This window comes from Falco punctatus (assembly GCF_963210335.1).
Source record: "Falco punctatus genome assembly, chromosome: 4".
Lineage (NCBI taxonomy): Eukaryota > Metazoa > Chordata > Aves > Falconiformes > Falconidae > Falco > Falco punctatus.
In genome coordinates, this window is record NC_137583.1 from 92,967,844 (window position 1) to 92,980,098 (window position 12,255).

At 44.2% G+C, this 12,255-nt stretch overlaps 1 protein-coding gene across 11 annotated transcripts in view; it reads right to left on the reverse strand.

Moving 5' to 3' along the window:
* The window catches only part of PDE1C (phosphodiesterase 1C), a 376,897-nt gene that overhangs the window by 193,989 nt on the left and 170,653 nt on the right, over positions 1-12,255 (reverse strand). For 5 of the 11 annotated variants that reach the window (XM_080383287.1, XM_080383285.1, XM_080383291.1 and 2 more), the window contains exon 2: positions 11,547-11,649. The exons of 3 other annotated variants lie outside the window; for them this stretch is intronic. In XM_080383287.1, the coding sequence (XP_080239413.1) occupies positions 11,547-11,647 (101 nt within the window). In that variant the 5' untranslated portion in view covers positions 11,648-11,649. Of the gene's footprint in view, positions 1-11,546; positions 11,950-12,255 lie in introns of those variants that run through there. 3 more of the 11 variants (XM_080383282.1, XM_080383290.1, XM_080383286.1) reach the window with 2 other exon arrangements.

Sequence of the window (12,255 nt, forward strand, 5' to 3'; positions counted from 1 at the left end):
GTATGACCTTTGCATATTTAAGATTTGAAAAATAGATACATACTTCATCTGAGTGAGTGTTGCTTTCTAGCTGGCTGCTCCAGATGACTCGTGGAACATTTGGCTCTGAAATTAGTAAAGGTGATGACCTGCAAAGTACAGGATGGGTGGTACTTCAGCATGCCTGTTCTGTGGCCTCTCCCGCTGGAAGAGATTATGGCACTCAGAGCACAATGGGATCGGGGAGGCTGAGAGGAAAGTATACCTCCCCCCCGCTCTGAGCGTAGGTGTGCTCCACATTGTGTTTGCATGGCCACACTGACCTCCACAAGTGGGATGCTGCTTCCTTGCTAATACTATGTCTCAAAAAAAGGAGTGTATATACTATCTTTCCTGTGCGTTCTTTAGTTGGATCCTGTTTGTTTCCCTAGGAAAAGAGCTTGTGAAAACGAGTGTTTTCACATATCAAGGCGTGTACAAAGCAACAGTTCCTCTTGGAATAAGGCAAAGAAAAATTTTGCAGAGCACATATAAGGGCAACGTTGACGTATGGTATATGCTGGAATTACATAATCCCACTGTTCAGTGGGAATTCCTTCCTCAGTGGCAAAAAGTTGTTAGACCCTGGAAGAAACAAGCATGTACAGATTAAAAACTTATTTTAATCACTGCTACTATGCAAAATGAACATATTCAGATTCTGCAGGAGCCAAACAGGCAGCTGTCCAGTTTGTTTCATGCAGGGTGGCTCTGTGATTAGTTACAGCATGCACGACAATGGGGAGGGGGAAAATCATTCTTCATACCCTGGATTAAATATCAAGACAGGAAACATGGACTGGAATTACATCAGACCAGACCAGCCGCGTGCATGAAGTCACTAAACAAATCTTCTTCTTGTCCTAAGCTCTAGCAAATCTATCAGAATGTTGCTTGTTATTGTTTCCCCCTCCAACCTTCCTCCCCCTAAACACAACCCACCCCCTCTGTCTGCTAGTAGACAGCTGGTGTGACGCAGAATTTTAAATCTCATGTTTTTGTGCCAGTCCCTCTCCTGACTCTGGGTTACAGGCTGAAACACTCGGATTACTGTTGAACAAGCTTAAACGTGGGGAGAAAAAATTGCTGCACAAAGATGCAGTGTTCCTTTTCCAAAAGAAGGTTCCCTTCCCCATCTCCACCTCCCAACCACACTCTCCTTCAGCATGCTGGTATTTATTTATTTTTTTAATTATTCAGGCCTTTTAGCAACATTATATCGTGTAGCAACTCAAGACTGCTATTATCCTGACAGTGCCTCCTCATTAACAGACCAGTTATTAAATATAAATCTTAGTAAAAGGCAACATTTCAACTTCTTGTGAAGAGCCAATGGTCTTTTCATGGTCTTCCCAGGACTCTTGTGTTTCTCCAGGAGCAGGGACATTACAGAGGGAAGTCAACTGAACAACGACAGGCCTCTGGGATAACCAGTGCAAGCCTGTTTGCAGAGGAAAATTGGTTTCATGGAGGCTCTTATCATCAAAAAAGCTGCTTGCAGAGGGGCTCAGCACCTTCAGCAGGCTGGATGCTACTCTGTCAACAGTGTTTCTGTATCACGACAACATGACTTTCTGGAAAGAGTAAAGAAAGTTGCCCATCTTTCCTTCCTCCACCCCCCCAGGCATGAATGACATGGATGTGAAGGCACACGGCTGGCTCTGCTGAATTAGGCATGAGGGCAGAGTGAAGGAACAGAGGCAGAAGGAGACGGAGAGAGGTGGCAATGTTGCTGGCTGCAGCTCGAAACACTGTCCTGTGGTGTCAGAGCGGGAATTCCTCGCCACAGAGGGGGGATCTTAATGAGAGGGAACTGGGACGGACGAGTGGGTGGATGGGAACAGGCATTGAGCATGCACACAGAGAACGGAGGAGGCTGTGCAAGATTTCTATTCCTAAAGGCCCTACTCCATGCTGTCACCAGCTGTCTCACAAGCATCTAGATGCTACAGCAACCATGGGGGAGGGTGGTGGTGTCTTCAGAAGCCTCAGATATAAAGATGTATTTAAATAAGCAAGTCCTGTCCTTTCCACATACCAGGTGCCACGGTTGTGACAGCAACTCTAGTTCTTAAAAGTCTGGCTGCTGTACGGGGGGAGCCAAGTTCCCCGCCTCTGGCCGAGAAGAGGAGCAAATCTGCCTCCATAAGGTAAATAGCTAATTCAAAATGCAATTTGATGTTTCATAGATTGTGAGGCTAGGTGGGACCATTATGATAACTTACTCCAAGTTATCCAGCAGATTTGCATAACTCAGGAATTTCATTCTTCTCCATTTGCAAGAAGATATCCTCACTGCAGTCAAGCTAATTAGAAACAGGTCTTCCAGAGATCGCTGAGCATTTATACAAAAGCCTTTCTCTGCAAAGCACTTTAACGATGCTCTCTGTACAACATAAATGACTTCATCTACACACCCCATCAAACTGCATCCAACTCTGTAGACTCTCCGCAGCTGGAACACCAACACAGTGAGGGAAAAGAAAGATGATTGGCCATAAAACACTAATGAGAACACTGGGAGGGAGAATTTTGACTGGTGTTACAACAAGAATGTGGCCAAGATACCAAAGAAAGTTACCCCATCCTCTAAAGAAACAAAGCAATGGCCTCCTGAAGAAGACACCCTCATTCACCTAAACAAAGAGGGAAAACTCAGAAGGTGACACAGAGGGAATGTTTTGTGCAGCATTCACAACCAGAGGTGTTCTTGCAGCATCCAGGCTTTCCTTCAGGGTCACCCATTAGAATCTAAGTGAGGCAAAAAATACTGCACTACTAGATTGGGCAGCGTTTTCAAATGCCCTTCAAGGCAGCCCTTGTCCTTGTGATTTTCAGCAAAACTCAAACTCCTAAATGACTTGGATATATATTGTGCTATGACCTAATTTAATCTGGAAGTAAATAAATCCAACAAATGCTTACATGTAGGGACCTGAAGAACTCACAGGACTATCTCTTTCCCTACCACTACCTTTTTTTCTCCTTCCCTCTCTTCTTTTTTCCCCCAAAAGCTCTCTCTGGTTCTCTTCTCCACCCTTTCCATGAGTCAGTATGCTCTTTTGTAGATGATCTCCCAGTTCTCCCCTCCCAGCCTCAACCCCCACAGCTTCTTCTCCTTTCACTTTTTAAGCAAGTCTGAAAAAAGAGAGTTCTCCCATCTGACTGTAGCTGTCCCTGCTGCATCAATTTGTGTATAGGAGCATATTTAAATTGTGTATTCAGACTCTGCTTAGCAGACACCAGTAACTGCTTACTGCTAGTGAATCCCAGAAAACCAGCTGCTCCACAGGAGGCATGGGAGGAAGTGTGATCTGAGCATCATTTACAGCAACCATCTGAGCTGCTCAGCCTTGCAAGGGGTTTATGCTCTACTTCTGCTCCTTTGCCCTTGGACGCTTGCTGTAGCTTGTACCATGTGCTCTGCAGGGACTCCCTGCATGCCACAGCTGTAGCTCAAGGGCCTGTACAATCTTAGCTGTTAAAAATTGCACATATTTTATGTTTAATTTGTGCTACTCTTGGTGTTGAAATGAGATTTGCACCAAGCCAGGATTCGTGCTACAGATGGATATTGTGCAACTTTCTGTCTTGGCTAGGAGCTTTGTGCATGAATAGTATCTGTCCCTAGGAGTGTAAGAAATCACTCCTAAAGTGACGAAACAGACCTACTAATAGCCATTCAAAGTGTCACATTAATAACAAAATGACTCCACAGCTTGACAGATACAGAAGAAAAGCATGGAACTTGTTATACATGTCTATATGCATCTTAATCACTAAATTGTCTCCTACATCTCCCTCTACAAGAAAGATTACGACAATCCTCTCCCGCCAAGCTCACATGGACTTCACCCAATGTCACCAACTGCTAGGTGCGGAGATCCTCCCAAAGAAGGCAAGGCAGACTGCTGTGACACGAATCGGACTCCTTCTAAACCTCTTCTTGACAGCCATGTAGAGCTACGGCTCTCTGAGAGCTCTGCACTTCCTCTTCTTGGCCAGGAAAATTTAAAAATGCCCAACACAGACCTTACCTATTTTTTAGGGGAATCTTGATTCCGCTGAAGTCAACCAGCTGAGTTTATTACAACCAGTTTCACCAGAGTTTGAGTGGCACTCTATTGCAAAATTTTAATTCTGATCTCTCTGTATTTATAATCATACCTTCAAAATTAATCTGTTTTTCAAATATCCAAGACCACTGCAGACAAATTTTTCCAGGGGCCTGTAGCAGTACTAAGTCTGCTGGAGGAAGGACTATTGCTCAGCTACAATACAAATTTAAGCACAAAGTTGTGCTTAACACTGTCAAGAGAAAATTTTGCACCACCAATGGGCTAAACAACTTTTCTCAAGCCATCAATTACTCTGAAAACCTAGCTTTTCAAAGAAAACAAAAAAAACCCACAAATGCTCCAAGGACCAAGAACTGGATTCTAATCTTACCCCTGCAAACACATTGGTATCAATAAGGTCGTTCTTTCCAGTATTTACAGCACGGCTCAGGAGATCAAAAACAGCCTTAAGAATCCAAACAAGCCCTTCTAGAAAACCTCCGCTTTATCCAAATCCCCAGTGTTTTGAGAGCAGTTCGCATCTGTAGAGGTATGTTTCGCAGCTGCTATAGTGTTTTAATGGGTCATCCCTGATACGCGAACCTCAAACTTCCCCCACCTAACAGTCAGGATCGGAGTCAGACTGTTCTTAGTATTTTGAAGGGTCTGAAGTGATTTTTTTTGATGGAACAAGAGAGAATGAAACAGGAAATCTCACATGAATTGCAGGGGAAAAAAGAAACACACTAAATAAAAATCCTTTCAAGGGCTGAGTTGGGTTTAATATAGTGTTTGAATCCACCAAAAGCTGGCAGATTAGGAGATGAGCTGGCCTCACAGCCTTTAAAACACGCACACACACGCAGAGGATTTTTCAGTGCTGCCTTCCATCGGGTTTTATTTATTTCTGTATGGACTCCTATCCCACCAAGGCAGTTTTAAAAAAGACTTTCAGAAAGAGACTCACAATTTCCTTTTGACCCGAAGTTTAAATTCATCTTCCCCAAAATAACTTTTTTCATATCTTTGTTTCCTATGCAGGATTGCAAGCTTTATAGCAGCGATATTTGAAAAGCGCTGAATTTAATATTACAAAGGGAGCCCCTTTCTTCTATGACACACTGTGGTCCTCTTTTTATGACTGCTGAAATAAATAATTGCTTTTGGGGCTGCAGGTATGATTCATTTGTACTACCCCCATAAGAATCAAAGCTTTTTTATGATTGTGGCAAAAACTAGAGAACGTATATTATTTATTAGTCAACATTTTAGTTTTAAACGTGAAGTCTTCTTCTCTTTTGTTACCTACAGGACTCCTCTATTGATTTAAGATTCAAATAAAAGTCACTGGGTGGAACAAAGTAACAGAAGGACTGGGGGAAAATGTACCAGTTTACTGAATTACTACACCTCCAAAACCAGGACTTCTTAATTAACTTTTTCTGATGTTGCTGTTCTGCTATTTATTAAACTAAATTCTCTCCTCTGTCCATCTGTCAGGCATGAGATGAGCAACTGGCAGGACTTCTGATCCCCTTGCTCCTTCAAGGGCTCTACTGCAGGTAGTACGAAACAAGCTGCTGCAGGTTAATCTAATGGCAAAACTCAGCCCTTCTTCACACCATGGGGAGAACAATATCATGCATCAACCAGACCCTGACAAACCTTAACACTAGTTGAGTCATTCATATCCACAGAGCAGCTCACCCAAACTTAAGAGTTTCTAGGTCACGCTGGAGTGCTGCTGCCTCCAGCATATACCCAGCACCCACTTACTAACCAGTCAGACCTGCTTAATCCTTCTAGAAATCACAGCAGCCACAGGAAAAGTGAAATTTAGACCTAAAAGGCCTACAGAGAGGTTTCCTGACATGGTTCTCTGACAAATCAATGCTGTGTATGCTCATTAGGAAAGTCAAATGAGAAACAGGGTGGCAGCAGCTGTATTTAAAGGTGGTTGAAGGTTCCGCTCCCAGGAAAAACAGGGCTTCAGCTGAAACCTAGACCTTCAGGAGGTTTGGGAGAACTGAAACCAAGACCAAAAACAGCCTAAGCGCCTCTTATCTCTGGAAACAAATTAGCATATTCATATTTTCCACTTGAAAACTGACTAATTTACACATTTCCTAACAAAGTGGTGCTTTCTGAGGGGCTTTTTTAACCTTTACTGTCTGCTGCCAGCTAAAATATTTGGGGACAAAGCCCACTGTGCAGAGCATGCCTCTGGAACTGAAGGGAGCTCTCCTGTTTTCCTGTTTACAATGGCCACATAAATGAAAATGAAGCGGATCAGGACACTGTCACTGGCAGAACCAGCTGTTCTGTATGTGACATTTTTCAAGCAAGGAAACCTAAAAATATCATAGAGCACACACAGATAAGACAGGGAAACAGATAACTGAGCAGTGGCACTCGAACACTTGTCAGATCATCTTCAGTCACCACAGCTCCATGTTTTCCCATTGAAATCAGTTGCTGTTTCACCATTTACTTCAAGAGCAAATCCAGATCCTACACAAAAGTTTGCATTGCGACCTCTTCACTGCTGATAAGATGCAAACTGCTTTGCAGAGGAAGCTGAGGATATGCCCTAAGTGCTTGAAATACTGTTCCAGCTCTTCAGCAAACCCACAAAGTTTTCAACGACACTGATTTACATGTGGGTTTGCCTTCTTTCCTAATTCTACATTGACAGGTTTAAGCAGGAGAGTCCAAAAAATGAGTTCCAAGTCAAGCACCCCATTTGAGTTGCTGTTCAGTGATTGCTGCTGTTTGTAATGTCATCTTCAGCAGCATGAGGAAATACTACACTGAGAATGAAGGGATTTATTGTGTATTTAGCAATTTAACATTATAATCCTGGCTTCTGGGGAGAAGGTTCAAGTCCATTTTCTCTCCTCTCCTGTAATGCTTAAAGCATTGCAGGGGCATCAGCAGATGCCAGTGATGCTGGTACTACTGTAAAAGCTAGAAACCAAGGTTTTCTTCTTCTGCATAAAAGCGACAAAAATCAAACCCAAAATATCTCGAAGTCAGGTCTTCAGCTGCCATAAACTAGCACATCTGAAACTAGCAAAGTTCTTTGGATATATGCCTCTGCGTTCTTCAGTGTCATCAGACACGACACCTAGTCCTAGCACTGAAAAGAGCTTCAGTGCTTTCTCTATTCTTGAGAAACCAGAGGTAACCAAAACCACTTTGTGAAGCTTTAAGAGTCCTAACTAGCAGATGGGAGTTCACAGTCCCACAGTTAGGCTTCCAAACAACACCCCAACACAGCCACTACTGCTCATCCCTCCCTAGAGAAACCATCAGCTTGAAAAGCAACCATGCAGTTGTATTTTGCAGTCGAGTCTCCAAGCTCTGCTGCTAACAGTGCCCTGTAATGGGTCCCACCTAATCTTAACCAATGCGTTTTGCAGAGCAGAAGGTCCCAAGCTTAACAGGGTGTTATTAGCCATCATAGGAGAGTGGAGGGCAGACTTGTATGTAATTCCTGTACATGCAGTGTCCAAGTCCTGAGCTGAGTAAGGCAAGTCTGAATAAAAGACTGCCTTCTGGACAGGATCCATAGGGCAAGGAAGACAAAACTGAACAAGACAGTCAAGACCCCATTTCTGGCAGCAGCAGCTATTAAGAGCCATAAACAAACGACCAACACATCCTTAAGAAACAGTTTCTTGCAGGCTGAACTTGTCAGCCTTCATGGATGAGCACTGCTTGGGAATAAGAAACAACTGTTCAAAGTCAGGTCCCATGTGAGGAAACAAGTGAACATCCCCTCAGCCCAGCAGCAGCCAAGGAACCGAGAAGATCTGCTCCCGAATTAAACACATAGTCAGCAGGAGCGCGTGTATACACCAGCAGTGTGCAGAGGTGGTGGCAGCTCCTCAGGAGCCAGGGAGCGAGAGCGTGTGTGTGCCTGTGGGGACGGGGAGGCACTGGGTGGTGGGGAGGCACCACTTGTGCCCAGTGGTACTCCTGGGAGGCAAGCAGCCCTCTGGCAGCCAAGAGGGAAAGCCCCATGTGAGATATCCCTGAAGGGATGTGAAGCTGTTCCAGTCTGATTCATTTATGATGATGACAAAACTCAGAATTGGGTCTGTTTCTGGGAGGTCCCTGCTGCAGGGAAAGCTGGTGCGTTCCTCCCCAGGGAAGACAGGACCCTGGTGGCTGCATGTCTAGTGCGTGCAACCGTTCTGTTGGAATGAGCTCCTACAAGGAGAAATCTGGAGTAAACCTCTCCCTGACATTCTGGTATGATGCAAGAAAAAAGGGCAAAATTGTCAGTTCTCAACTTTCAAGATTTTCCTGAGAGAGTTCCATATACCTCTAATGGTACCAATGCCCAGGAAACAGCTCGTTCAGAAACCTTTCCTGAACGTTTATTATTAATAAACCACTAAAAGATTCTTTTCTAAGCTTTGTTTAATCCGGAATTATATCCAACAGGTCAGGTATAAAAGTCAACATTTATTTCGTAGATCCCTGGTTTAAGACACCCAAATGTTTTGCCACAGATGACTTACTGCCCAGTGAGGCGATTTCTCATGCTCCCTTAAACTTGAGAAAACACTATAGGTCCACTGACTTGATTCTCTTATAAATTGCTGCACAAAATCAGTAAGCCATGAATATGCATATGTCAAGTAAAAACATTTCAGTAAGTGTTATTGCATTGGTATTTTAGCTCATTCTTAAACAGTAAAAGCAAAAGGAATCTGTATATAGCCTAAGGACCATCACCTCATACTGCTACGCTTACAAAGCGACCAGACTGTCCTGACCAAGAAACCACATCTTGGAGAGATGCATAAGGGAAAGGAAGAGAAAATCCTTCCACTTCACCCCAGAGGCAAATTCAGTATCTTGTCTGGCTCTTACAGCAACCCATGACTCATGTAGCAACAAGACACCTGGCTTCAGCCTCACAAAACCTGCCCTTTGCATGCTGTCCAAAAGGCCTCCCTATTCCCTGAAAATACACACCCCATGCCCACCTGTCCAAAGGCACCATCCTGCAGGACAGAAATGTACCAGGCACATGGCAAAAAAAGACGCTCAAGCAGAAAACACACAACGTTAGGGGAGCCTGAAAAGAGCATCAGCTTAACCATCCCTTTGCAGCCTTTGGGTTTCCATACCCTTCAAACCAAGCAGGCTGAGATGGGTGAGAATTAAGAGTCCCCTTCCTCACCGCCTGGAAAAGCCACGTATTACAAGAGGGGATGAATATTCGTTTGTCCACTGAGTCATGGTGAGTAAACACATCAGCTGACACTGGGGGTGGGAAGACAGGAGGAAGGTATCAGGGTTGCCACAGGCGAAGTCCTACCAAGGAGATGTCCAACCCAATGCTGAGCACCTGAGACTGTTTGAACCACCACAGCCTTTCCCATTTCAGAAGCAGTGTCAGGATCAGACTACCTACTGGCTATCTGCCTGCTGCAGACTGCAACTCCCTGGGTGGCTCCAGCCAGCATTGTGCTCTCACCACCTGTGTAACGCCGCTCTGGTAGCACTGCTGTGCCTTGGAACTCATTCCTGGGTGATACAGCTGTTCGGTGTACCAGGGGCAGGGAAGAGACACATCTTCTCAAGTAGATTTCGATCTCTCCAGGATGAAGCATCTTCTTTAAGAGTTAATTAAGATGGCTGTGCACATCTAATCAGTCTTCTTACACGTACAGGCATGCATAAAATGGACAAGAGAAACCATGAAATGTGATACCAAACCTCAGTTTGCAGCAAGTTTGTGTGTATGTGTGTGTCATGTGCTAAAAGCCTCCATAAAATGACTGGGAATGGAAAATCTTCCACAGTCCTTAGTTAGAGCAGAACACATTTCAGTTTTCATCTTCTGATCAAGAATTCTTCGGGAAAATCTATCTCCTCTTTAGGCAAAGGAATTTTGAAACTCAGAAGGAGAAAGGATGTGTTTTGTTACACTCACACCCACTGCCAACAGAGACGGCCATACTGAAGAACAGCCTGAGGTTTAGCTATTCTGTATCTAGAGTAAGTCTTACAGTTTTGCCAGATTTCCGAAAGGTAGAAGAGACCAGATCCTGACGTAAAATATGCAGACCTTGCCTGGTACTAACAGCAGGAGAAACTCTGAACTACAATGCTGCTGAAGAATTAGCAATGAACTTCAGGTAGAATCCAAACCAGCATGCTCCTAAACTCCATATTAGACAGAAATTCAAGGACTCTTAATACTACAGCATGGCACAGACTTGAAAATAAGAGGGTTTGTTTTGTGTGGCTGTTCTGTTTGGAAGGCTTACAAGACAGCTGTCATCTACTTTGATTAAGTTCCTTCACAAAACAGGCTTCCTGGAGTGATGCCTTGAAAGAAATACATATTCATACACGTCTCTTAGACTGCTTGGAGTCCTACAGAAGTTTTGGATATGCTTTACAAAATATGCTGTCGCTGCTCACACAAAATAACACTCAAAGAGCAACTCAAGTTTAAGTTGGACCCATTTGTTTTCAGTTATTAGCCTACTCTTTCTGTATTTTCTTGCTTCTACTGTTTCCTAGCCTCCTTGCTCCCTTCCCTCCCCCCTTTCCCTTGAGGGCTGAAATTTTAATAACTCTAACATATGAGGCTGAAGAAAAAAAGAAACAAAACAAACTGTTCTGAACACAGGGAGGGATGCAGCTTAACGTAGTAATGCTCCTCTTTGCCTTGGCCAAAAACTGATGGGCAAATAAATGCTTTGCTGCCAGTAAGGGATCTTATTGCTGGTAGACACTATTTTACATACTGAGAATCTGAAAAAGATGCCAGGCATTGACTTTAAATAAGCTAGGCAAACTCTACAGCCTATAAACTTTTGCTTTTCTGCAGTGCCAAGTTCTTTAAGCACAGGTACTTTTTTTTTCTACTGAGGAGGCAGTGTCCCATCATTTCATGGCAAGTCAGGCTTAAATTAAATTAATAAGTATAATCCAATCCATGGAACATGAATTTGCTGCCATTACAAATGCTGTTAAAAATGTTTTCCAATTGTGCTTTCTCTGCTTATTTTGTCCTCCCTAACCATCTCAGTGCCAGAAACGGTGTACATTTACAGGGGAAAAAAAAGTCTTCCATACGATGCATTTAAGGGTAAGATTATTGCGAACAGAAGATCCAATTAACTACCATTCAGGCTATAACAAAACTTTTCTAGTATAGCAGCTAAAGTAATTAGCATCTCAGTAACTGCTTAGATCTTACAATGCCTCATTAATGACATTTCCACATTCCCACTGGAAAATGTTTGTTCAATGTAACAAGCAGCTCAATTTAAGGAAACAAATGGACCTTTTGCTAAGATTAAGCCACTGTATTTATGGAGAACAGGTGTGGAAACTCCTGAGAGATTCTGAAGGTACCAGCAAGAAAGGAAAAAAGAAAGTGCTGCAATAATTTTAACACGGGAGGAAACAAGGACATGAAAAAAAAGTACTACTTACAAGCCTCGGAGACGGAGCCAGATTTTCTCTATTTGCTCTGGCTGTAGGTATTTCAGAGAGTTGCTCTCAAATTCTTCGATTTCCTTAGTCGGTGACTCCATAGCTGCAGGTTAGCGCTTCGGTTAAAGCTCTGCGAGGACGGATGCTGCCCCCCACACACGCACACGCTCCACCTTTAACGCTGCCCAGGAGCAGCCAACATTTTTGGCAGCCACTTCTCCCCCCGCCCGGCGAGCGGGGCCGCGTGGGCAGCCCCCAGCACTCAGGTGTAAGTGGGGGGCAGCTGCACCAGCATGCCACCATCCTCGGGCTGACTGACCCAGGGGATTACAGGCTCATCTCTGGATTGCAAACCCACGCGGATATTTTTTCTCTCCCCCCCCCCCCCCCCCGCCCCTTGTTTTGGTTGTTTGATTTGGGGGTTTGGGTTTGGGTTGGTTTTTTGGTTGTTTTTTTTTTTCCTTACAGTAAGCCAAGGATACAATCAGTAACACCAGCTGAGGGATCTTTATCAAGGGAGGAGGGGAGGAAAATCCCCTGCTACCCTGCTGACAAGTAAACTGTGGGGCTGCTGGGGTCCCAGGGCTGGGTGCTGCCTCCAAGGCTGCTGGCCACCACGCCAGTGGCAGCCCACGGTCCCTCCGGGCTGCTTCCCCGTGGGGCAGCATCCCTCTCCCTGCCCTGGCATAATTATTTTCCCCTCACTTAC